The sequence below is a fragment of the Scatophagus argus genome, chromosome 5, assembly GCF_020382885.2.
Source record: "Scatophagus argus isolate fScaArg1 chromosome 5, fScaArg1.pri, whole genome shotgun sequence".
In the NCBI taxonomy this organism is placed as follows: domain Eukaryota; kingdom Metazoa; phylum Chordata; class Actinopteri; family Scatophagidae; genus Scatophagus; species Scatophagus argus.
The window spans coordinates 15,651,420-15,677,528 of NC_058497.1; the positions used below are offsets into that span (position 1 = coordinate 15,651,420).

Here is a 26,109-nt window from a genome sequence, read left to right on the forward strand (position 1 = left end):
TTGGGAACGCAAAGTTCTGGTGGGATAATAGGGTACTATTAACTCTTTAAGATAGGATGGTGCCTGACCGTTCAGGGCTTTATAAGTGAGGAGGAGAATTTTAAAATCTATCCTGAATTTTACAGGTAGCCAATGTAGAGAAGCCAGAACAGGAGAAATATGGTCTCTCATGCTGGTTCTTGTCAGTAGTCGTGCTGCAGCGTTCTGGATTAGCTGGAGAGTCTTTATGGATTTACTGGGGCAGCCTGATAGAAGGGAGTTACAGTAATCCAGTCTAGATGTAATGAATGCATGGACTAATTTTTCTGCATCTTTCTGACTCAGGATGTGCCTAATCTTTGCGATATTTCGGAGGTGAAAGAATGCAGTCTTTGAAATATTTGCAATGTGCGAGTTAAAGGACATGTCCTGGTCAAAGATAACTCCTAGATTTCTTACAGTGGAGCTTGAGGCCACGGCTAAGCCATCTATCAATGCAATATCACTGCATAAGTTATTTCTAAGGTGTTCGGGGCCCAGAACAATAACTTCGGTTTTGTCTGAATTGAGAAGTAGGAAGTTGCTGGTCATCCAGGTTTTTATGTCTTTAAGACATGCCTGAAGCTTGACTAGCTGATTTGTTTCATCTGGTTTCATTGATAAGTACAATTGCGTGTCATCCGCATAACAATGAAAATGTATGGAGTGTTTCCTAATAATATCACCAATGGGGAGCATATACAGGCTGAATAATATTGGCCCAAGGACAGAACCTTGGGGAACTCCATGACTAACTTTTGAGAGTGTGGACGATGTATCATGAACATGAACAAATTGAAATCGCTCTGATAAATAAGACTGAAACCAGCTTAATGCAGTTCCTTTGATGCCAATTAGGTGTTCCAATCTGTGCAGTAATATAGAGTGGTCAATGGTGTCAAATGCAGCACTAAGGTCTAACAGTACAAGGACAGAGATAAATCCCTTGTCTGATGCCAGGAGGAGGTCATTTGTGACTTTGACCAATGCTGTTTCTGTGCTATGATGAGCTCTAAAGCCAGATTGAAAAGTTTCAAATAAGTTATTATTTTGAAGAAAGTCATATAACTGATTGGCGACTGTTCTTTCAAGGATCTTGGAAAGAAATGGAAGGTTAGATATTGGTCTATAGTTGCTTAAAACCTCTGGATCAAGTGTGTGTTTTTTAAGGAGAGGTTTGACTACAGCTATTTTAAAGGACTGGGGTACATGGCCTGTTATCAGGGACAGATTGATCATGTCTAATAGACAGGTGCTAAGTAAGGGTAAAGCTTCTTTGAGAAGTTTGGTAGGGATGGGGTCTAAGAGGCATGTTGTTGGCTTGGATGAATATATGAGTGAGTATAGCTGATGGGGATCGATAGGTGAAAAGCAGTCAAGATGAATATCTGTTTCTACTGTTGGTTCTAAGACACTAATGTTTGATGTTACATCAGGATCAGCTGAGGTCAGTAGGTGCTGAATTTTGTCTCTAATGTTTAAGATCTTGTCGTTAAAAAAGGTTATGAAGTCATCGCTGCTAAGGGTCACAGGGATACAAGGCTCGATAGCACTGTGGCTCTCTGTCAGCCTGGCTACAGTGCTGAAGAGAAACCTGGGATTATGCTTGTTATCCTCAATTAATTTGGAGTAATAGGCTGCTCTGGCAGTTCGTAGGGCCTTCCTATATGATCTAAGACTGTCTTGCCAGATTGAGCGAGATTCAATAAGTTTGGAGGAACGCCATTTCCTCTCAAGTTTTTGCACATTTTGTTTTAATTTGCGAACCTCTGTATTATACCAGGGTGCAAGTTTCTTTTGCTTTATGAGTTTCTTTTTTAGCGGAGCAACAGAGTCTAGAGTTGTCCTTAGTAAACTTGCAGCACTGTTCACGAAATGGTCGATTTCAGAGGGATTATTATATTGTTCACTCATATGGGGACATGATACTGAAGTTAATGACAATAGAACTGTTTCTTTAAATTTAGCCACAGCACTATCAGACAGGTATCTAGTGTAGGAGTTTTTTCTTGGTGGTATGAAGTCAAATAGTATAAATTCAAAAGTTATTAAACAATGGTCAGACAGAAGAGGATTTTGTTCAGAGACAGTTAAATGTTCTACATCTATACCATATGTCAAAACAAGGTCAAGAGTGTGATTGAAGCAATGAGTGGGTTCATGTACACACTGACAGAAGCCAATTGAATCTAAGAGAGAGATAAATGCTGCGCGAAGGCTATCATTACTATCGTCCACGTGGATGTTGAAATCACCCATAATAATAACTTTATTAGTTTTAAGGACCAGACTCGATAGGAACTCTGGAAATTCCAGTAAAAATTCAGAGTATGGGCCAGGAGCGCGGTACACTACAACAATAAAAATTGGTTGTATTGTTTTCCAGGTAGGGTGTGAGAGAGTAAGAATAAGGCTTTCAAATGAATGGTAGTTGACTTTGGGCTTTGGACTAAATGATAGATTTGGGTCAAAAATGGCGGCAACTCCACCTCCTCGGCCGGTGTCTCGAGGAATCTGAGTATTAATATGACTTTGGGGAGTGGATTCATTTAAACTGGCATATTCTTCTGGCCGAAGCCAGGTTTCGGTTAAGCAAAATAAATCTATATTATTGTCCAATATTAACTCATTCACTAGTACAGCTTTAGATGAGAGAGATCTAATATTTAACAGTCCACATTTAATTCTCCTATCAGTTGTAGCTGTGGAGGTGTTGGTGTTGATCTTTATTAGATTTTTATGTATAACTCCTCTTTTTGAATTTGGTTCAATTAATTTAAGTGGTCGGGGGACAGACACAGTCTCTATGGGATATTGGGTGGGTAACTGTAATGGAAGCGCAGAGAGGCGTGTAGGACTGCAACTCTGCCTCCTGGTCTCAACTCTGGGTTGTCAGGGTTTTGGTTTAATAAGAAACTCAGTCAGATTTCTAGATAAGAGAGCTGCTCCATCCAAAGTGGGATGAATGCCGTCTCTCCTAATGAGACCAGGTCTTCCCCAAAATGTCTGCCAATTATCTACAAAGCCCACATTGTTTGCTGGACACCACCTCGACAGCCAGCGATTGAATGATGACATGCGGCTAAACATATCATCACTGGTCAGATTGGGTAGGGGTCCAGAGAAAACTACGGAGTCCGACATAGTTTTTGCGAATGTACAAACTGATTCTACATTAATTTTAGTGACCTCCGACTGGCGCAGTCGAGTGTCATTACCGCCGACATGTATTACTATTTTACTGTATTTACGCTTATCCTTAGTCAGCAGTTTTAGATAAGATTCAATGTCGCCCGCTCTGGCCCCAGGAATGCATTTGACTATGGTCGCTGGTGTCGCTAACTTCACGTTTCTGACTACAGAGCTGCCAATCACCAGAGTTGGTTTCTCAGCGGGTGTGTCGCTGAGTGGGGAGAACTTGTTGGAAACGTGAAGAGGTTGGGGGTGAACCGTGGGCTTGTGCTTAGGACTATGCTTCCTCCGTACAGTCACCCAGCCTCCCTGGTTTCCCGGCTGCTCGGGAGCTACCGGGGGCAGGCTACGAGCTACACTAGATCGGTCCGCACCGGCTAATGGGGGCTGACTAACAACAGTAGCTAGAGACTTTGTTTCCATGGTGCGGAGCCGTGCTTCTAATTCACTAAGCCTCGCCTCCAGCGCTACAAGTAAACTACATTTATTACATTTACCACTTTCACTAAAGGAGGCAGAGGAATAACTAAACATTTGACACACCAAGCAGGAGAGAGCAGGAGAGAGAGAGGGAGACAGAGAAGCCATCGCTAATGAACAGGCTAAGCTAGTTTAGCGGAATTTGGCAAATGCTAATCGGTTATAAGATTAGCGTCAAATTAATAAAGTGAGTGATGAAGTCTATGACTAGAACAGGCGATCAGGGTAACAGTGTGAAATTACTCGCTACAGCGAATATTAGAACAACTTAAGCGATCTTAAATTAAAGCGCAGACGGAGCTGCTCGTACCACCACTAACACACAACAACAGGAAATGACGTAGGACGCTTACCGCAGCAGGAAGTCCATAATGTGGTAATGGTAATGTGCTTTGCTTTGATGTCACTGTTTTCAAAGTATCCTCATCAGTTTTCTCACATGTTAGAGGGAGTGAAACTCTTCCAATAATCCCTGTGAATTTCATCATCTATCCCTTCAAAGGATCTCTGTGCACAGTGTGGTGCCTGCATATATAAACTTGTTTCATATCAGTAGTCCTGGAGCAAAAAGTGTGGCTCTGCCGCAGCTGCACTGACCTCAGGACATAGTTGACCCAGATGACGTTGCGTTCGTGGGGGGCCTTGTGGTTGATGGAGACAGTGGCAGTGGACTGGATCCACAGGTAGCCCCCTCTCCTCTGGAGCCAACGGTAGTAGCCAGTCACCACCTGGCCTTTCCTCAGCACTGGGAGGATGGAAGGTGGAAAGAAAGAAAGGATGTATAATAAGATACGGGAGACGAGAGGATGAAAGAAGTTATTGGTTTGGCAGTTCATGATGTTGGCAGCAGAGGGCGCCTGCTACAACAGGACAGAATGAGAGTCTCCCCTTGATTTGTCAAGCACCTCCACCCCCCCAAGTCCTATGCATACGGATGCGACTCACAGTCCTCATGGCTTTGCCGGAGGTTTTCCAGGTCTTCTACGTGGATGAAGTGGTAACAGGTATGTCCCACGACCTCTGCTGGCGTCAGATCCATATACTCAGAGATCCTATTAAAAAATGCAACAAAAACCATTTTGTCGACATTTGTCTACAAAGCAGAAACAGGTGTGTCTTCTAAATTCACCACCTGGCAGAGCACTACTCATGTAAAAACATGAAAGTGGATGCACGTGAAAAGCAGCAGGAGAGCAAACACATTCAAAAAAATATGCATTTGTATGTTTTCATTGTGCATACAGCTAAACTTCAAAACAGAGGGGGAAAAAGCCTTACCTGTTCTCGCAATATATGACCTGCAGGTCCATGTTTACTCTGAAAACAAACATTTGACTCTCCATGCGGACTTCATTAAGCGTAGACGGCGGCAGTGTGTGTGCCAACGCAACCAAACCCATCGGTCGACGCACTGAGCGCGTGGAGCCCGGCACGAGTGCCGGGCGGCAGCGGATTCGTCCTGTCACATGGATTACCTGTCAAACAGAAGACAACAGGGCGTACTCCCATCACGCAAGGTCATTTTCGCAGGACAAATCAGAGTCGGATGGACTTTGAAGTGACTCATGCATGAAAGTTAGTTACAAAAAGGAATGAAGAAAATAACGAGGAGAAAAAAAAGGGAGCTTTGAAGTATAACATCCATCAATGCACATTTAACCTAAAGCACAGCACAAAGTCAGATTCTGAGTCAAGGCATTCAGCAGCTCTGATATCACAGCAGTGAGAGTAGTAAACCGTTATGTGCGGAGGTCCAGTGTGAAATGAGGTCACAGCCATAAAATACACTGAAAACGACCAACTTGACAGTGCTATGAAAGCCTGGCAGCGCAAAACAAAATGACACGCTCTGCTTGTTATTTTATACCTCCAAGAACAGGCAGGTAAACAGGGGAACATTTTCGTTTTCAAATTATGATAAATTATGGCACCTTGTATCCAGAAGACTTGACGTGCAGGCCTCTTTTGGTGAGCGTCGACTTCATGCGGATGAAGAAGCCGCGGTCAGGAGGGTCGTCGGCAGGGGAATGCGGACTGGATGGAGCTGTTGAAGACGAGAGGGCATGAATGTGAAACAATAATATTCTCTCCTGCAAGATTTGTCATAAGTTCAATTATTTTTATTTTGTTTTGTCGGTTTGATAATGCAAACTGACTTCAGTGCATTATTCAGTGCAACTATTTTTTTTCCTTATACATGGATTTCCTCTCTAAATTAACAGCATAATGAGCACCTGGTTCAGGTGTACCAGCCAGGGAGGAGGTGGACGCCGAGCTGGAGGCGCTCTCAGGGGCCGTGAGGCAGCCGGCCTCGGCCCTCAGGTGTGGCCTGATTCCCAGCCGCTCTGCCATCTCGACGTGGTCCGCTGGGTGGATGTAGTCAAACACACTGCTGCCGGTCAGCTCCACCTGAACAGAAACGCATATTTTGATCAAAAAAGAAGCTGGGAGCACGAACATCTGCACATGAGCAGGTACACACACATACACACACACACACACAGCAAAAATCAATATACGTTATGACAGAAAAATGAAAGCTCTGCTCTGGGTTACAACTCAACAAGGAATGTAGAGGTTGTAGGACATTCGCGCACGCACACACACATGCACATACATTTAAGTCCAGTCTCAAAGGACCAAGTGACTCCAGTATTACACAAATAAAACCAGGGGAGATAAAAATCAATTGTATTTGCTGATTAAAAACAGGTGAACTCCAAGTATCTCCAAAGGTCACATCACTATTCTTCTTATTCCCCGTGTCCCTCCCTGCTCATTCATTCAGTTACAGTCTATCCCAGCACGCATAAAGAGCGACGCAACAGCTCATACAGCTCTACGCGATCCTATCATCATAATGCATCACAGTCGCATCTCTAATCATTTAAAGGTAATAGTGGCGCTGCTCTTGCATGGCATCCATAAAAGCAGCACAATCAGAGCAGATGTGATTCCATCTGAAGCAGTGTAAATGAGTGTGTGTGTGTGGAGAGAGAGAGAGAGAGAGAGAGAGAGAGAGCATGCATGCCTACACACATGTATGCCGCTTCTATTACATCTGTGTATGTGTGTGTGTTTGTGCCACTACCATTCCATCTGATAAAGCCGTGGCTGCAGCAGCCTCACACCCTTGTCTGTAGGACACAGCCATTTATTACCGGATTAGAGCCATTTACTGCAGGCTTTATGGGAGCTTCAGCAGGCCCTCAAGGACATCACAGCCGCGGGACAGGAAGGAGTGGGAAGACAGGAGCGGAGGAATGAGAGCGACAGACATTGAGTGAACAGAGAGGGAGGGACGATAAGAGAAGGGACACGGGTTCTTAGTCCCACGCAGGGTTTGATCACTTGCGGGATGCCCTGTTTTTGTAATTGTGCCACCTGTAATAAACATACTAGATGTAATGTGCATCAATGTGCATCATCACTTGCTATGATGTTATGTAAAGCCCCTTGCTTGTAAAAATGGGCTACACAAATATAGTTGTCTTGTCTTTTACATACTTAAATGTAGATTTAGAATTTAGAATTACAATTTCGATGTATTCCTTGTACAATGACAATAAAGGCTTCTGATTCTGATTCTAAATTCTGATTCATATGGAGTAATTTCCCTACATACTTTGAAGACACCTATGCACCTATTTTAATATCAATTTGGCCCAATATATAATTTTCTTTTTGCCTTTTTTTTTGATAGACACAGTAGCAGTAAAAACAAGAAGTGCATGGACAGAGGCTGCCTACAAAAGCTAAAGATATCCAACTTCCATTTCGCTGTGACTTCAAAGCAATGACATTTATAAAGATGGACATCATGTCTCCACTTCCTCCAACCGTACATGATTGAAGCCATAACATCCCAGATGTGAAAGCGGCCATCTTGAACTGATGACGTCATTTGGAGCCAGAGTCAGAGCTGTGAGAGTTAACTATCGGTACCATCAGTGAACCAACGGTAAAGCTGCGGGCCGGGAAGTGAAACAATGAGCTGAAACGAGTTGTAAAGGTCAGTAAAGCTGCAGATTCAGGTGACAACTCTGTAGGTTCATCACAATGAGCAACCATTCACATTTGATGTCATTTGATACACTAGTAGTCTAAAAACACAACTTAAAGTTTCTTTGGCAGTTATGACTGACCATGAGTAGAATTACTAACCAAAGGTAATGGTTGCGAGAAAAAAGAAGAACAAATTAAGTACTCTGACGCTCTTAATAAGCATGCAAATGTTTTAATTCATCTTTTAAATGTTGTTATTTTTAAAGTCATATAAATATCTTACATTGCAAGATTCACAAGAAGCTCAGTCTACAGGACAGGTTTTTCTCACTGACCCTTCCTGTCTTCATTATGAGGTTATAATGTCAGCAGTGTGATTACTACGTGCTGAATTCTCGTGCTACATTCCTTTTGAAACTTGTTCATTAATCTATCTATCTATTTATGATCAGACGAAGGAATTGTTCATTTTTAAACTAAAGGACTGAACACTGTCCGGGCCACCTGAAAGAGACACAATCCCCTGGCCCTGTGGTATTGGAAAACAAGGTACAGAGACAAACAGGTCCTTATGGGCTTTACTGAGGTTTAAGACCTATCCGAATAATATCACTCCATCACAGGCAGGAGGGAGGGATTGAAAAAAGATCAGACAGAAATGAGAAGATGAGAAAGAGACGGAGCGATTGAGAGGATGAGTCAGGCTCAGACATAAAAACAGGTATAGAATGTGGCGCGAAGGGAGACGTGAGGAGAGACCAAGATCATTCAAATCTCTCTGAGTGTGTGTGTGTGTGTGTGTGTGTGTGTGTATGTGGGCACATAGCGTGGCTCTGTTTCTCTGCGTATGTGACTAGACTGTCTGTTTTTGTGTCTCAGCGTGTTATTGTGTGTCACTGTTTGTGTGAGTAGTTGTCTGTCAGTGCATCTGTGTGAACCTCTGCGTGTCTGTGTGTGCGCGTGTGCACGTATGTATGGCAATGTGGTGGGGATGAGGGGGAGGAGGGGGAGGAGGAGGAGGAGGAGGGCAGCAAGCAGGGGAAGGAGAGACATGATATAAATAATAGCAGGGGGCTTTAATATGTATGAGGCATCCGGGCAGTGGTCCACAACACACTCTCAGCCCTCAGCCCTCACTGACTGATGGGAGAGGAGAGAGGGAGGAAGGAGGGAGGGGGTGGGGGGAGCGGGGGCTGCATACTAACCATTCCCAGATCAATTCTCTCCTCCCTTAATCTACCATCCTTCCTCCCTTCTCTTTACCCCATTTATCCCCTTTCTTTCTCCTCCCAGCCCATACTCTTACTTCTCCATCCTTTCCACCTCTCCTGCCTCCAATTCTTCACCTTCTCCCGCCTTTTGTCTCCTCTTCTTCTACTCCATCCATCCTTCTCTTGCTTCCTCTAAACACCCCCCACCCCCCCAAAAAAAATCTCCTATGTGGCGTTCCCAGGTTTATCCCTGTGCATCCAGCCTGGAGACCCGATGTGAAGAAAAATCATACCTGGAGGCATCAGGGGAGTGGGCGGCAGGCTGTGCCCTTGGTCAAGGTGCCTGACCTGGGCTAAGCCGGCTAAGCAACCCCCCTGTCAGGGGAGCAGGCCAGAGTGTAAGCCAGGGCAGAGGGGTCAGACAAGGGGGGACAGGAGACGGCAGGGCAGGGGCGGTCCACAGGGGCGACATGCCCTCTAAAACAAACCACCAGTTACACTTTTTCACTCAGAACATCGTTTGTTTGTCTGTCCTTCCTCTCTCCCCTGTGTCCGCCTCCACTCGCCAACAAACTATATGGAAGTGCCCTGTCCCTCCCACCTTGTCTTTCTCTCTGTCTGTATGTTTTTTTTCCCCTCATCGTATGTCTCCATAAACATACCATGTACTTCCTCTTGCATAGCCCCCTAACTCATCTCCTCAATTCCTAACTCCATCTACCCTTTCAGGTTGCCTCTCTTTCTCATCATAAACCCCACCCCCACCCTCCTTGCTCTCATCTTTTCAGGAAGGCAAACGTGGCGTTGTATGTTCAAGGTTTTGAACATAATCTTCGATCATAAATAATTTCATTAGAATGCTGATGGCTTAGGCCCTGTTTGAGTAGATGTGATGGGTTAGGCCATCTGCTCAGCTGATAAGAACAGCTCTGTTTTATTAGCATCTCCACCAAAGCCTCGGCTGTCTTGTTTACCTAGGCAATCCCAAGGCGAATTTCATTCCTACTGCACATTTAAACTCTATTTACACACTCAGACTCTCCCTCTCGTCTTTACCACTGTCTCTTCTTCTCTCCTACATTCATCGTCTTTGTGTCCTTCTCTCTTATAATTGTCTGTCTGGCTCTATATGTTTTTCTCTGTCTCTCTGCACCTTTTGTTCTGTCCCCTGGCTTCCAACATACTATCTTATTGTTTCAGTTGTTTATCTTTGATTTTTTGTTTTGTTTTGTTTTCTTTTAATCTGTACGTGTGAGTGTGCATGTGTACATTATTTATGCGTTTGTTTTTTGCGAAGTGAAGACCCAGAAAACTCCATGGCAGGTGCAGACAACAACTGCACCGCTCTAACATTTCCACGGGATAAGTTTGTATTTTCCTCATCAAAAATGCAGATGCACGTCAGAGCTTTTGGAGGCTACAAAGATATCACATAGAGACTGCAAGAGCTGTGATTAGACAGCATGGCTGCTTGTGTTTTCCACTTCAAATTCCTGATGCTGGTACCGATTGCTGATAACGATTAAAGAAACATTAAAGAGTAACTTAAGGCATCGGGAAAAAAAAAACAATCTTTTTGCCTTGCTGCAGTGATGTACAGGTCTGATGGACTGCATGTGCACCGTGTGGTTACAGGTGCAACAAAGCACATCTCAAGTTAGTCTTTGAAGAAACTCACAATTTATTTGAAAAAGAAAATGAAGGCTAAATATTAATCAGTCCATCACTGGGTGTACTCAGAGGTTAAACAGGCATGGAAATTTCAGCCACAGAGGGGAGTAAAACATAGATCTTCAGCAGTAAAATGTTGAAGAAAGATTAAGTAAGCAAAATCACCCTCAATGAAAATTGTCTCACCACGATTTCTGCACTGCACTTATGCTTGCAGGAGTCTAATATTCAGTAACGGCACAATGCAACACTTCCCATCAATGATCTTTATCATTGAATGTAAACGCAATTAATGTGGGAAATATAATTACAGAACAGTGTGGCCTGTACAATACATTAATGAGTAAACTTCAACCCTGAACTATCAAAACCTACACTAAAGTCACTGATGCCCTAGACCCAGTTCATTCCTTTTGTCAAGTATGATTTTAGAACAAGAAATGCGGGATAAAATCAAGAAAACATCCTAAAGTTCAGGTGAAAATAATGTGAGGCTTTAGCAGCCTGAGTTTCACAAATCAACAGAGTATTTACTCAATAATGCTGGAAACAAACCTACATCGCCCTGCTGTGGCTCAGCAACAACACACTGCTCATATTATAATCACACATTACAGTCATATCAAACTAAAAAAAATACTGCATCGATTTGTCTGCTCCAATTCACACTGCATTTACTTTGGATTTTGTCCTCCTTCTCTCACGCTGGAGGCGTGTTAGGAGTAAAGACGGAGGAAATGAATACAGTAACGTAAAGTCTCTTTCGATGTACATAAAGCTTTTGAGTACTGTACTAAGACAGAATAAAAAAACCCCAAACTTATCCATTAGGGTCACCAAGGGCAATCACAGCAAATTTCCACATAACCCCCCCAAAAAAACCACTCAGTCACTTGTGTTGTTGTAGCACTAACTCCACTCTTTTTCTCCCTCTCCCATGCTGCACTGATTCTTCTTACTTGAAAACATCTCTCTCTCTTATCACACCTCTCCTCCTCCTCCTCCCCCCTTCTCTCCCTGGCTGTCTCTATCTATCTTCCCATCCCCCTTGGTGTTTTTCCCCCTCCCTACAATCAATGTGGCTTTTAAGATGCCTATCGATTTGTTCCCCGAGACAGGCCCAGCGCGCTGGGGCGACACTTTGATTGCTGGGCCAGTAATTACTGTTATTATTTATGCATCTGGGCAAAATGGCAGGACTTAACATTCACAGTACAAGAGGCCACAGGCAATCAACAGAGGTGAGCACCTGGAGAGGGAGAGAGGGCGGTGGAGAGAGGTAGAGAGAGAGCAGCATTGCCCCCGTGAGAGTTGCACTCCAGAGATGAGCACAAAGAGTGCAGTCAAAGATATTCACACTCACACACGCTCACACACACACACACACACACACTCCTGGGAGGGGATATGAAAGCGTAAGGAGAAGATAGACACATGTGTGCAAATGCACTTGTATACAAAGGATTATTCAGCTTTGTGTGTGTGTGTGTGTGTGTGTGTGCGCGCGTGCATGTTTGTTTGTGTGTATGCAATGAGGTTGTCTTACCTGTGAGAGTCCCAGGTAGATAGAAACTGTCTCTGAGATATAGAGGAATCGTCCCTCGTGACTGACCACGAACACAAAGCCATCCAGAGACTGTGCACATAAACACACACACTCACACACACACACACACACACACACACACACACACACACATAAAGGCAAACAGAAACAAGATAGACAAATTAGAGCAATTAGTGTGTATCGAACAAATTACAATGAGCTGGAGAACAAACAACCCGTCACCCCTCGGCCTCTTCTCTCAATTCACAAGTGCACACAAACACACACATACGCACAAACTTGTGCGCGCACATGTACACACGAATGCATAAAATGAGCAGACATGAAACGAGTCCCATAGATGCAAGCTGCATCTACACACACAACAGCTGTCAACAACACCTGCATTTCTAAACACATAGAAAGCAGCACAGAGGCAAAAATGCCACGCACGCACACACACACACACACACACACACACACGCACACGCATAAACTTACATAAACAAATGAAGCAAAGAGATATGAGAAAGTGAGCTTATAGACCAGAGCTGTTTCAATCAACTGTAATAAACTCAGAACCAAAGATTCATCCTGGATCTCCAGACACACACATACACACACAGTACACACAGACAGACACACACAATACACACAGACTGACACACACAATACACACAGACTGACACTGGTACAGACACAGACAGAACCATAGTCACTACAGCCTGCAGTGATTCTAATGAGAAGTGAAAGGTATACAGATAGACCATTAGAGAGGACTGCTTCAGAGAATAATACTAATCGTCATAACAAGCATCCAGGAGTGAGTCGACACAGTCTCAGCCTCTCTCTCTCTCTCTCTCTCTCATGGACACACACACTCACACACACACACACACACACACACATATAGGCTCAGAGACTAGGGCCACTTTGCTCCAGAAGAATGATTGCTATTTTGGCGGCCCAGTGCTTAAAGTGGCAGTAGTAATTTATGCAACTGACACATCCAGTATGCAAATGTGTGGCCGGGGTGTGGGGCGTCGTGTGTCGCGGCGAGGAGAAACCAGCCGCCTGAATGTCGGAGAACTAAAGTGCAATTATCAGGCTATTACGGCGGGAGGACGGCTGGGAGGGAAGAATCATACAGTTTTTCTGGAGCGTTAATTTGATTTCTATCAGCGCCGTTCCCTAAGCCTCCCTTCCTCTTTAAAATGCCGGCAGAGAGCAGACATATGTAACGTTTCTTTGTTTTACCACAACCCTCTCACTTCTAAATTCTCAGCCTCTTCTTTTTTTTTTTCTCCCATTCCTACTTGTTTCCTACAATTCAAGGCCAATTTATTTGTACAGCACCTTTCAACTCTACATAAGACATAAAGGCATTAAGATCCCTCAAGTTTTTCTTTATCCCTCTCTGGTTGCTCTCCAAACCTTCTCTCCTCCCGCAGCCTCCTTCTAGTCTAAAGTACAATCTGCAGTGTTACCTTCTTCACACTTCCTCTGAGCCTTTGTCTCTACATCCTGCATTTCATCATCCCTGCAGCCCTCTTGCCCCAGAATCCCCCTCAGGCTCCATTCATCTGTCAGTGCAAAGGGAGGCATTCTTTGGCAGCAAACGATATCGTCCGAGCATCTGAGGTTTATGAGATGTGCGGCTGTGCGTGTGTGCGAATGTGAGCGCGTGGGTTACGAGTTTGCTTAGAAATGTAAGTCTGAGAGACTGAGGGGATGGGAGACTTGAGCTGGTACAAACTGTGATGACACACAGCGTTGACACACTGTAGCACAAAGCACACTTTGTCACTTATGAGACAAACGTGCTCATCTGTCAAGGAGGGTACTCGACAGATTTTTTTAACTTTTCAGATAAACAGAGGTGGGAGGGAGGGAGGGAGGTGTTGGGTGCTTTCTGCACTCCCGGATTAAATAAATGATTTGAAAACTTTTGAAAACCCGTTGGAATAAGTGAAATATGGATCGTCACAGAGCTGATTTTTCTTAGCTCATGAAAAGTTTTTCAAGACATGGTTTTGACGGGACAGCAACGAACAAATACACTCGCATCACAAATACAGAACATTAACAGGTGTGGTTATACAACATCATTATAGTCATGAGAGAAGAAGGATGTGGGTGCTGTGGTCGTTACCTGCAGGAGGTGAGCCCCTAAGTGCTGCTCAAACATGTCAGTGGCCAGAGAATGAGATGATCGTCGTACTGCAGAGAGAAATGAGACAAACACTCGTCAGACACTGACTGACGTCAAATTCTACTTGATGCTACGTTTTCAAAACCTAAAAAAAAAACTCATGATAAAAACAAGAGGTATTAAGACTGCAGCTCCCTCACATACGGCTTATTGAAATTTTTATTTGTTGTATAGGTTTGAGACAGTATCTCTCCAGCTGGCACATACTGTAGAGACAAGAAAATTGCAATTAAATTAAAAATATCAAAACATCTGTGAAAGAATTTTACTGTGATGTAAAACAGAAGTTGACTTGGGGGTTTAAGGAGTTAAAACTGCAAACGACCTCAACTCGAGATCTGTTGCTGTTCCATTCACTAATGCAAGGAAGAAGATGCTTAAAAACACTTCAAAAGACTTGTTTCTTTGTAGTTTCTTCCATTTCTTTGTATCCTTCTATGTATCCTCTATAATGTGCGACTTGTTTAAGATCATTTTTCTGCATGAGGAAACATCCACACGAGGTGAAAACTGTGTTTTATCACTCCGTGGACATTTCAAGTGACTCGTAGGGAACAGGAAGGTGATCCTAATAAACTCGGCAGTTACTTTCAGACTGGGTTAATCCCACAATGACATATCATTGATTATAGAAAATCGTTGGTAAATATGACTCAGCAGGATTTTGTAATCATTTTGCATCTCTGTGACGTCTTTGAATTTGCACTGAAATGAAAAGTGAAACTTGAACCAATCATGCCTGATAAACAAAAGAATCGACCGAAACCGTTGCGGTTTTCTGGAAAAAGAAAAAAAAACAAAAATTGAGCATCAGGAGGGGGTTTGGTGTGTGACGCACAACGCTCAATTGCAGCCAGACGCACACACGCACTCACTCATAGTGTCTGCATTGCCACTCTTAATGCATCCCAAACACAAGCTATCAGAGCTGCTTCAGTGCCAAAGTGGTGCTGTTTACCAAGGCAATTACAATACAAATAGAGTTGGAGGTGGTTAGGTGGTGGTGGTTGGGCGGGGGTTGGGGGGGTGAAGATAGGTGTGAGAGGAGCAGAGGGGGTATGGCCTGGAAAATGAGAAAACACTGAGGAAGGCGAGAGTGATCATTTTCTTCCAAGCAAATGCAGGCATGAGGGGCTGCTGCGGAAGACTGATTTAGCAATCAGCCATATTTACTGTTTTATGTCAAAAAGAGTGTATGACAGTGTGTGTGTGTGTGTGTGTGTACACCTGCAAGAGCGCAATGGCAAAAGTGGCGACCATATGTGAGAACTGATCTCACTCCAATAGGGCTGCTTTTGAACACAATGTTCCTTATCCAACAGAGACAAACTATTTGTGCACGTGCACATGAGATGTGTGTGTACAAGAGCATATAAATGTGTGTGCGTGACTTAAAAGATCATCGGACATGTGTATGTGTGTGTGTGTGTGTGTGTGCGCATGTATGTGTGTCGCTGCAAGGCTGAGGGAAATCAATAAATGTTATGACAGGAAAATGAAAGCGCTGCTCTGGGTTACAACTGAACACAGAGGGAGGCTCGGAACACACACACACACACACTCACACTCACATATATATATATATATATATATATATATATATTGCCCAGCTGCCTGCTTGTGATGTGGGTCCGGTGAATAGAAGAGGGAGGCATTCCATTAGAGCTATAGACACACACACACACACACACACACACACACACACACACACACACACACACACACACTCTTCAGGAATACACATGGCAATGAATTCTCATGCACCGTCTACACAGTGGCAACATGCCCTCGGACTGAACAACACAAATACCCACACACACACACGCACACAAACTCACACACACATAAATACAGAGTTGCTGGACAAAGCCACAGAGGCATTGTGAGATTGGGGTCCCCCTGTGTGACAGAGTGTGAATATAAATAAGGCAAGTCCATTCAGGGCTATGAAAGGGGGTCTGGTACTGGGACCCTTCAGCCTAGCCAGTCACTGCCTGGAGGGGGGATGGGGAGTCCATCTTGCTCTCTGCCTGCCTGTCAGGCTCCCTTGAGGGGCTGCGATGGAGCTGCAGAGCTGGGGAGTCTGGAGGAAGCAACCCCCATCATGACCATAACAGATTGAATCAAACAGGAAACCGGGATGATAGTCTGAGAATGTCTCATAATTGAAGTGAAATACATAATCGTGTGTGAACGTGTGTGTGTGCTGAGTTTCATGCCACAGATCCCCAGAAGAGTGAAGGTGATGGTGGGTGATCAGTGATACTGAGTAGTGTCAGTGGGGCGGAGGAAACGCTGGATGTGACATGAGGCCAGGAGAGCTGACGGATGAGTCTACACTCTCTCTCTCTCTCACACACACACACACACACACACAAATACACAGAGGACCATTTATTAAAGACTGACAGGGTACAATAGGGCAGCCAGGAAACCAAAACACTGGACCCGGTATGTGTGTGTGTGTGTGTGTGTGTGTGCGTGTGTGTGGATGCATGCGCAAACTTGTGCACATGTGAAGAGTCTCACAGCGGTGTTGGTATCTCACCCTGAGAACAAAGATCCCTCTGTAGTGGAGCTCTGAACCCCTACTTCTGTGTGTGTGTGTGTCTGTGTATGTGTGTGTGAACCCGTATTCCTGTAGTTGAGGGGACAAAAAATCTGTTTACACAGTCACATTGTGAGAACCTGCCTTACTTATGGGGACAAAAGTCCCCCACAATGTAAATCATGAAATATTAGGCTGAAGACTTGCTTTAAGGTTGGGTTGAGGTTAGGGTTAGGACTGGGCAGGTAACGTTTATGGTTAGCCTCCAGGAAATGAATGTAAGTCAATGTAATGTCCCCGCAAGTGATGGAAACATGACTTTGTGTGTGTGAGTGAGGGTCTTGCACTATTCTGTCTAATATATTACCACTCCTATAACATATAGTCTAAAATGCATATAAACCGGTCAAAAATTTAAAATCGCATTTTACTTTTCACAGCTTGGGTCTCATTTTTGTAGCTTAAGCTCTCATTCCTGTTGGGAATAACAACAATGTCCTCATCCCGTTTACGGCAGAGATGTGGGAATGCAGAACCAACCAAAAATGTTGGAAATGATCCCTCATTTTGACCGAAAAACCTCCATGCATTTTTAATTCTTTATAGTTTAAGTGATCAGCTGACTGTAGTCACCAAGTTCATTGCTGAGATCTGCAAATGCTGCAATCACCATTAAAGACAAGTTCAAACACCCAAAGTAGCCAAGTACATTAATGATAAACTTCTTACTCAAACTGTCCTTTGTAAACATCCACCACATTTTTCAGATTTCCTGGTTCAGGTTTGACCTTCAACACTTTTCGTAATTCAGGTGCAAAAAGCGTTGCGTGCTACCTCACATGCACGTGCGCATCCTAATGCACAATACAAAACAAAACAGTCAGCACACACATGTACAAGCATTGTGCTACAACACTGCTTCATTAGGTAACTTAAATTTGAAGGTAAAATGAAGATGCAATACGTGGTCCACCGTAGGGGTTGCACAGACTTTTGGAGGCACTAATGGAAATTTAAGCTGCCCCTCAGCATCTTTTAGACTAAACTACGCCACATGTTGTTTATTTGACCTATTTTGCCCAGTACCTCCAATAAATAGACCATTAGTACCTACAATCAACAGAAATGGTGATAAGTAAGTAATGATTCTCATTTAAACTGAAATCTAATGTGCCAGTACTTTGTAGTGATGACTAATGAGCCAATTGAAGTAACAGCAAAAAGGGAGTATTGCCAGCATTCTGGCTGCACCGACTTGGTTTAGATAATCTGTTGTTGTTTATCACCTGTCTGACTGTCTAATGACTCATTCCTCGCCCTTCTGACAAAAACCAGAAAATAAGACTCAGGCTGTTCCCGTGTGCATGTATCTAACGTGTCCACGCTTGTGTACAGACTTGGATGCAGACCTGAGTGTGCACCTGAGATCTTTGATCAACCCTTTCTGTCACACTCCCATTTCATTAGCTTCCCAGCACTCTGCCGCGAGGTTTAATTTCATCGTGGGAATAGGAGACAGAATGGAACTGGGCGCAATCGGACACGTTAATTATAGTCTGACTCGCAGGTCAATTCTCGGGGTCTCTCCAGCGCTTCACGAGAAGAAAAGATAGAAATTTCATTTGAATGATTTTCATTATACCTCTGTCTAATACATAATTTAGTCCCAGTTAAGTCCATGAGTAATGGTGGCACCCACCCACACACACACACACACACACACACCCATACATGACCTCACCTTACATGCACATAACACCCCCCCCCCCCACACACACACACACACACACCATCTTCCTTTCCTCCCCTATAGTGTCAACCATTTTTAACCAGGTTAGGATGGGAACCAAACAGATAACAGATGCAGTGAACCCCTCTTTCTTGCTCTCAAGCTCCCTCTCGCTGCCTTCTTATCCGTCTCCGTCTCTAGAGTCTTGCTCCGCTGCCATAGTTTCACCCTTTCAAAACAAGAGCCTGATCACCTGCCAAGTTGTTTACCACCATCCAAATGTGACGTTTGGATTGTTCGACAGACACAGAGAGAAAGAGTGACCCTAATCGCAGCGTCCCTCTCTCTGGCGCAATTATCTTCTCACTCTGACATCCATCCCTCCCTCCATCTCCCCGTCTCTCCTCCGTCACTCCCTCGCTCCTTTTGCGGTCGAACATAATTTGAGTGCAATTAACTTCCCTTAAAAGCCCCGGCTGCTTTAAACGCTGCGAATTAGAGGGGAGGCAGATGCAGGGAGAGAGCGAAGAGGTGGGGGAGACCGAAGGGAGGGGAGGGAGACGGAGCAATGAAAGAAAGGAGAAGAGTGGAAGAGAGGGGCAGCGGGAGAGGAGGCAGAGCGAAAGTCAATGTCACCAACGCTGGGGAGGAGAGACGTGTGTTTGACCTCACTAACAGAGACACTAAAACACTTCAGCTGGCCCTGTTGCTGGCAGGGAGTCGTCATCGTACTGTACCTTGTGAAAGACTGAGGGGTTCGCCAGCTGCTGTGTTGCACCTGTGAAAGGCTGAGCTGCTGCAGAGAATTTATGCAACCAAAATTTTTCAAAATATCAACCTAAAATAACCTGAACTGCTTCATCTAAAATGTCCAAACTGTGCAAAATTAAAATGACCATTAAAATGACTTCTATTCATTATGAAAAGATTGTACTCACCAAGTTATTTATCAGCACGGCTTATAGGTCGTGGCTTATTGATTTGATTTTGCTGTAGATATTAGCTTATCGCAGATACGTTGGTAACAACTAAGGTGGAGGCTGATAAGAAACAGGAAATTGCCACAGAAATGATAAAGATGTTTTTGAGCTCATTTAGAATCATTCGGCTTTACATCAGAAAGTTTATCTTTTAACTGTAAAATGTTCCTCTTCCTACACACTTCTTCAGTTACCAAATCTAACGGACTATTATCAAGTCAAAAGAGCTGCCAATCATTATGTTTTTTTTTTTTTCAAATTGAGTATTTGCCTTGAAAATCTGGCTTTGAGTTCCCACCAGATTCAGCCGATTGCCCAACTTTTATGATCGTCCACAGCGCGTGGTCAGAGGTAAAGCACAGTTCAAGCTCTCAAAATGAGGGGGAAGTGAAACACTCATTATTCTTGAAACAAACCGCCAACTTATTTGGAAAGGAACAAAGCCAAAAAATTTATCACCCAAGTTGAACATATCACACGCTACAGCCTTTTGACTCTTTCTGGCCGAACAAATCTGTTATTCTGACTAAACCGAGTGATTACAACCTGTATGATCCTCCGACTGCTCGCTTGTCTCGTCCTGTTAGTCTGCTTTTTCGAATTTTTGTATTTCGCTTCTCTTCAATTAGCGCCGCGAGTACAACGTTATCACAAGCCCCAAAGCGAGGCTGATTAAAAAAAATAAACAAACAAACAAAAAAACTGAATTATCCTTTAATCTGACATTTAAAACGTCAGAGGACTAGAAAGAAAAAAACAAAAGAAAACAAAACAGACCGCAAAGCAAAATTTACTCAGTTAAGAGAGGTTTTGAAATATAAATGATATGGGAAAAAAAGGTTTATCCTTCAGTATTCTGTGCAAATAGGTACAAACACACACACACACACACACACACACACACACACACACACACACACACAGCTCGAATGGGAATGAACATCAGGGGTCATTTTACATTTCCTCCCTTCAGCCCTTCCTTTTCGTTTGCTCCTTCCTTCCATAATCTGTCTCTCTGCTCCTTCTGCCCACCCCCCCACTCCTGCTCTCTCAATCTCTCTCTTTCTCTCTGTGAAGGTCATGCAATTGATTTTCCTCTGTCTATTCATTTTTCAAGACTGGCTTTGAAACGTGGGAAGCAGACAAAAGCCACGCCGGCCCCTCCCTTTCCCTGCATCGCCTTCCTCTCCTCCACCCTCCACCTTTCCTTCCATCTCCGCCGGCCCTCGGCCCCGTCCAAAAACCCTCGGACGAGGGGGCAGAGCGGAGGAATGCATCCCCTCTTTCTCCTCTCACTCCTCTCCTTCCTCTTTCCCCTTCTCTTCCCCTCTCTATTTCTTCTGCATTTGTCCCTTCCCCTCCTCTCCGTCCTCCTTTTCCTTTCAGCTGGATATCTGACCACATTCCACTAACGGAATTAAAGTCATGCATCACACTTAAAACCCTGCCAAATGCATTGTGGGTAGGCTTGTTCAAACTGATGTCCAAATTAGCATCGCATTTTCAGCCTTGGCCCCACTAGGACTCTGTGACCTGCCTGTAAAAAAAAAAAAAAAAAATCTCCAAACATTTAATAAAATACTCAAGATATCAGCTCCCAGCCCAGTGGAAGAAATGTTCAAGATAACTCAGAGTGTAACGCCATCCGTAACTGGCGCACGTCTCCATGACCTTCGCATAGCTGCTGCAGGATCCTGTATATTTCCAGTTATGGCTCACATTAGTACGAGAAGTACTTCTCATTGTGGTGTAAGCAGCACGACTCGCCTTTGTCTTTCCACGACACTCGCAGTTCATGCACAGGACAACCCAGCTACCTGCGCACCTACTTTTCTGAACAGCAGGTATTTTCTCTCAAGGCCAAGAAAAGCTTGCAACACTGAGGAAAAACAATTCACTATTTGTAGCACTCAGTCAAGGACACGTTAGTGTGCAAGTGCGCTGGCATATGGATATCATCTCAGACATTCAGACTGTGCAGCGTCGCATGGCTGATTGGATATCGATGGATCCTGATGGATTCACACGTAACAATGTATATTTTCTGATACTGTGGACTACAGATTGGGGCTCACTTTGTATGTATTATACAGTTTGATTTCTCTAAGTTGGAGACTTTTCAGTTTACAGTCAGGTATTGCTATTTAATGGTCAGATAGTTATTATTATGGACGAGTGTTGAACCTCAGTAGTTTTTATAGACTGAAAACAGTGTGTAGCACTGAACATTAAAAACACTTAGATTTTATTATGTTGTGTATTACTTCTATGCCACCTACTAACTGCATACCGAATGTACTTACCAGCATACTTGGTGCCATATTGTCCTGTGCTGCTCAAATTGCAATTTGTGTACTGAGAAAAATCAACATCATCATGTGCAGTGGGACTTTTTAATGGAAACATTTTGACATGTTACAGTAGGAAATAATAATAATAGAATGATGGCTGAATTCCATTTAGCTGCTTCATTTTTTTAAACTCCGGGCTCATCATGGATGTTGTTAGTAACACCTGTGCTCTTCCTACTATGACAAGTCAAAACGTCTGTTGTTAAAAAAGCCTACTGTATCAATCTGCAACGCTGGAGGGCCGCTCACATTTAAATTTCGCAGGGGTAACCCAGCAGTTCCTCTACTTCTTTTTTTGCACCGGGTGCAGCACCTTCATTTCTTTTGGGCTTTGAAATTTTAACAGCACATTCAAAAAATTAAAGCATTTTTCAGAACAGTTCATTTTGTCACTTATTCTTTTCTTCATAATGATGATAATTTTTGACTATTTTATTCCTTTAAGAGGTTCTCCAGCACTGCACTTCCATCCTTGTCCTTACAAGACACAGATTTAAAAAGGTTGGCCAAAATGAGGGGTCGAGATAAACCCGACTTTTAGTCTTGAGTATGGTCCAAGCTCCAAAAGCACTGGATCTTTCATTTCCCATAATGCAGCTGTCTTATCATTAGAGAATCCGCAAACTTACTATGCCATTAAACCCATTACATCTTATCACACACGTGTGCTGCATATTGTGGTAAAGCAGGCCAAACACTGTCAACATGCTATTAACACCACTGGGATTTTTTTTCCATCACATTTCCTAAAATTAGACCGAGGTGTTGGCACGAATACACAAACACACACACGCACAGATACACAAACACACACACCTCTAATTGTACTGTAGTTGCATCGTTTCCCCTCAGTAATAGTAGCAATTAGACAAGCTTTATAATTACACTGTCCTTGTTATATAGTTAATTTCTGTAATTACAAATCGCACCAATAGTTCCCTCCCTCTCTGTGTATCATCTCTCTCTCTCCCTCTTTCCCTCACACACACACACACACACCAACACACACACACACTAACACACACAAACTCACACTCAACACATAAATACTTAAATGAGCGTATGGAGCTATTACTGTATATTCACATGTGTGTTTATAGGCTTGTGCGTGAACACATGTTTGTGTCACATAGACAGCACAAGTAATTATGGCGGCTAATAAAGGACTGGATAATTGTCCTAAATTTTTGTGGTGTGGGGTGTCTCTGCGGGCGGGAGTACGTGGGCAGATCAGGATTGCTTTTGACTGAAGAAGACTTGCGAGCTGAAACATGGATTTCAGCGGTTTGTGTCCACTGCCAACACACATCAGCGTATTTATCTCTGCCGTATAATTTTTTTTTATAGGCTGAGCAGTGTGAATCCTGAGCTAAGAAATGATCCGTCACGACCACGTTTCATTTAACGCTGCATACTTGTCAGAATTTGAATTTGCAAAGCCTTAAAACAGCACAATCCATTTATGACAAATCCATATAAAGCGCGAATTAAAGTTCTAAAAATATTTCCCATATGGGTTGCAGATATAATCATAAAAATACTGAGGTCACGCGTGCCCCCAAAACTCCCAAAGAATTTTAACCAGTCAACAAATAGCCTTCATTTTTATTGGATTTTAGATTTTCGCCAATATGAACAAGGGCTAAGATGCTGTTTTCCAGCCTTCTGCAGGCTGCAAGGAATGAATATCTGGAGGGAAAACAAGAGCATGAATCTCTTATTGGGCTAAGAATAACCACATTTAAAATGTTAGCTTTAAAATGAAGAATATTGACTTCCCCACGTTGCTAAAACCTCAGCTTCTCAGAGGACATACAGAGGACATGACCTTAGCGTCCTTGGCAGGATCTACAGCCCTGTTTCCTGCTCACATGTTCAGACAGAAAGCAGGATTAACGCAACTGCAATAAAAATATGCCAATAAAAACACAACTTCTAAAACTTGAGTGCAAATTTGCAAGTATCCTGAGGGATTGTGATATTTCATAAACATATGGGGACAAGAACACACCTTTAGAATAGCTTTGGGATAAGTTTATATTTTCTCTCTGCTTCTAAAAAGGTAATTTTCCCAATGCGTTTAAAATCTACCTCCATGTACAGTGAAATGAATTTAACCAGTGCAGTTTGATTGGCAGTATCTCTCTACAGTAATCTCTCTTTATTTTTATTTTTTATTTTTTTAATGTTTCTATTTTGCTCACCTTTGCTGCAGTTGCTGTCTCCCTCCATCAGGGGGCTCCAGGGCGGGTCTCCCTGGCTGGCAAAGGCGCGCATGTGCAGGTAGCTGATGGTGAGCCGGATGACAGAGGCCTTGTCCAGCTGGCTGGTGATGGCCCCGGGCAGTGGCAGCATCTTGGCCAGCTCAAAGAACTCGAAATTCTCCTTCCCCCGCCGCGAACGAGCCGCATTACGAGACTTTTCTTTACGCAGGTTCTGGAGACTGAAAGGTGAGCAAAGAATCAACACTGTGTAGGATGGGAGAAACTCGTAACGGGTGTCATATAATGACCATTTGCTTGACCACCTGTCGATTGGTTTGTGCTCTGTATAGACAACCTGAGCATCAATCCAGAAAACTCATTTCATAAACACATATGCTGGCAACTGCTCCTGCAATTCAAGTGAAACAATCTCCATTCTGACTCATTGCAGATTGGTTTGGTAATTACAGACACACTCCCTTCTTCTATCTGCCACAGCACAGCAGTCCTAATAATGCCATTTGCTCCAAAATCCATATGTGAAGCACACATACACAGTCTCTCACTGCCTACCTCTCACTTTTGTTTCCCCTCCCTCCAACCCCCCCACGCCCTCACCCTCTCCCTCTCTCATCTGGTCCCAGGCTAGTGAGCTGAAGCCGTGATTGAGGGATCAATAGGGGAGGGAGGGGCAGAGTGACAGAGGGGGGCCGGGGCTCAGGTAGCCTGTCTCTCTGATTGGGTATTGACTCTCCTCAATGGGGCCTGAGTGGTGGAATTATGTTGTCACAGCCACTTCACAATTTGTGTCGGTGCTGCGCTGGAATAAAGTGTGTGTGTATGTGTGAGAGTGTGTGTGTGTGTGTGTGTGTGTGTGAGAGAGAGAGAGAGAAAGAAGAACCAGCCTTTCTCCCTTGTGTCTGTGTTGTTGATTCTCATCCTAAGAAAGACCACCAGTGCTGTGTGTTCATGTGTGCGTGAATGTGTGTGTGTGTGTGTGTGTGTGTGTGTGGATGCATGTGTAAGTGAAAGAAAGAAAAGAACAAAGAAAAGGGCTGCACATAGTGTGTGTACATGTGTTTATGTCTTAATCAGCTGACACAGCTGTTGTATTTCTCCTTGTTATTCTCTAATAAGTGAAAACAGTGTGTGCTTTAATGTGTGTATGTGTGTGTGTGTGTGTGTGTGTGTGTTGTGGACTCATGCTGCCAGCCTCTGTAACATCTCATTATTATACTGCCTCGACCCCAGCCACAGAGAACAATCAATACACACACATTGATTCTGCTTAGTTTTTATATCCGTCTGTAAATGACTGCCCATTAATAATTCCAGCCAAATTTACTTAATCTCCCACTAAGGGGAGGGGATTCACTGTTCTGACAGGATTGGCAGGTGAGAAACAATGCAGGTTATAGGTAGCACTGAGGTGATCAGACTTTTATCTTCTAGATTGTTTTTCATTGATAGGAAACTGTTCTTCAGGCCGCCAGCGTGTGTGAGGATGTTGATGCATGGATTTCACCTTGCAGAGATGAATTCATGGGCATGCATACAGGCTTATACAGTATCACTGTGTGTGTGTGAGTAAACCTGTGTATGTGTGTGTGAACTGTTGTGGGTGTGCGTGTGGGTCATGTCTCACCAGGGCAGTGTGGGAGGCTTGGCCAGTAGTCCCTGTAGGAAATCCCACTCAACACTCACACACTTCCCCTCACTGACAAACGGCATGGTCGCCATCCTTCTCCCAATCGACGCCGCTGTTAACGAAGGCTCCGATTGGCTGAGGATGTGACAGACTCAGATCTGGAGATCCATGAGAGACCACAGAGGAGGAACAAAAATAAAATAAAGGGGAAAGAAACAAAGAAGCGGTGAATCAAATAAAGGTGGTTCATTCACGTAAAATAATCAGGGACACTTTTAATAACATTTTTATCACACATCTTTCCATAATAATTT

At 43.7% G+C, this 26,109-nt stretch overlaps 1 protein-coding gene across 2 annotated transcripts in view; it reads right to left on the minus strand.

Moving 5' to 3' along the window:
- The window catches only part of npas1 (neuronal PAS domain protein 1), a 65,669-nt gene that overhangs the window by 4,255 nt on the left and 35,305 nt on the right, over positions 1-26,109 (minus strand). For both annotated transcript variants that reach the window (XM_046389163.1, XM_046389164.1), the window contains exons 6-14: positions 25,793-25,953; positions 24,148-24,386; positions 14,276-14,343; positions 12,124-12,213; positions 5,925-6,099; positions 5,622-5,734; positions 4,969-5,165; positions 4,636-4,742; positions 4,288-4,435 (exon numbers count right to left, since the gene is read on the minus strand). In XM_046389163.1, coding sequence (XP_046245119.1) covers positions 4,288-4,435; positions 4,636-4,742; positions 4,969-5,165; positions 5,622-5,734; positions 5,925-6,099; positions 12,124-12,213; positions 14,276-14,343; positions 24,148-24,386; positions 25,793-25,887 — 1,232 coding nt within the window. In that variant the 5' untranslated portion in view covers positions 25,888-25,953. The remainder of the gene's footprint in view (positions 1-4,287; positions 4,436-4,635; positions 4,743-4,968; positions 5,166-5,621; positions 5,735-5,924; positions 6,100-12,123; positions 12,214-14,275; positions 14,344-24,147; positions 24,387-25,792; positions 25,954-26,109) is intronic.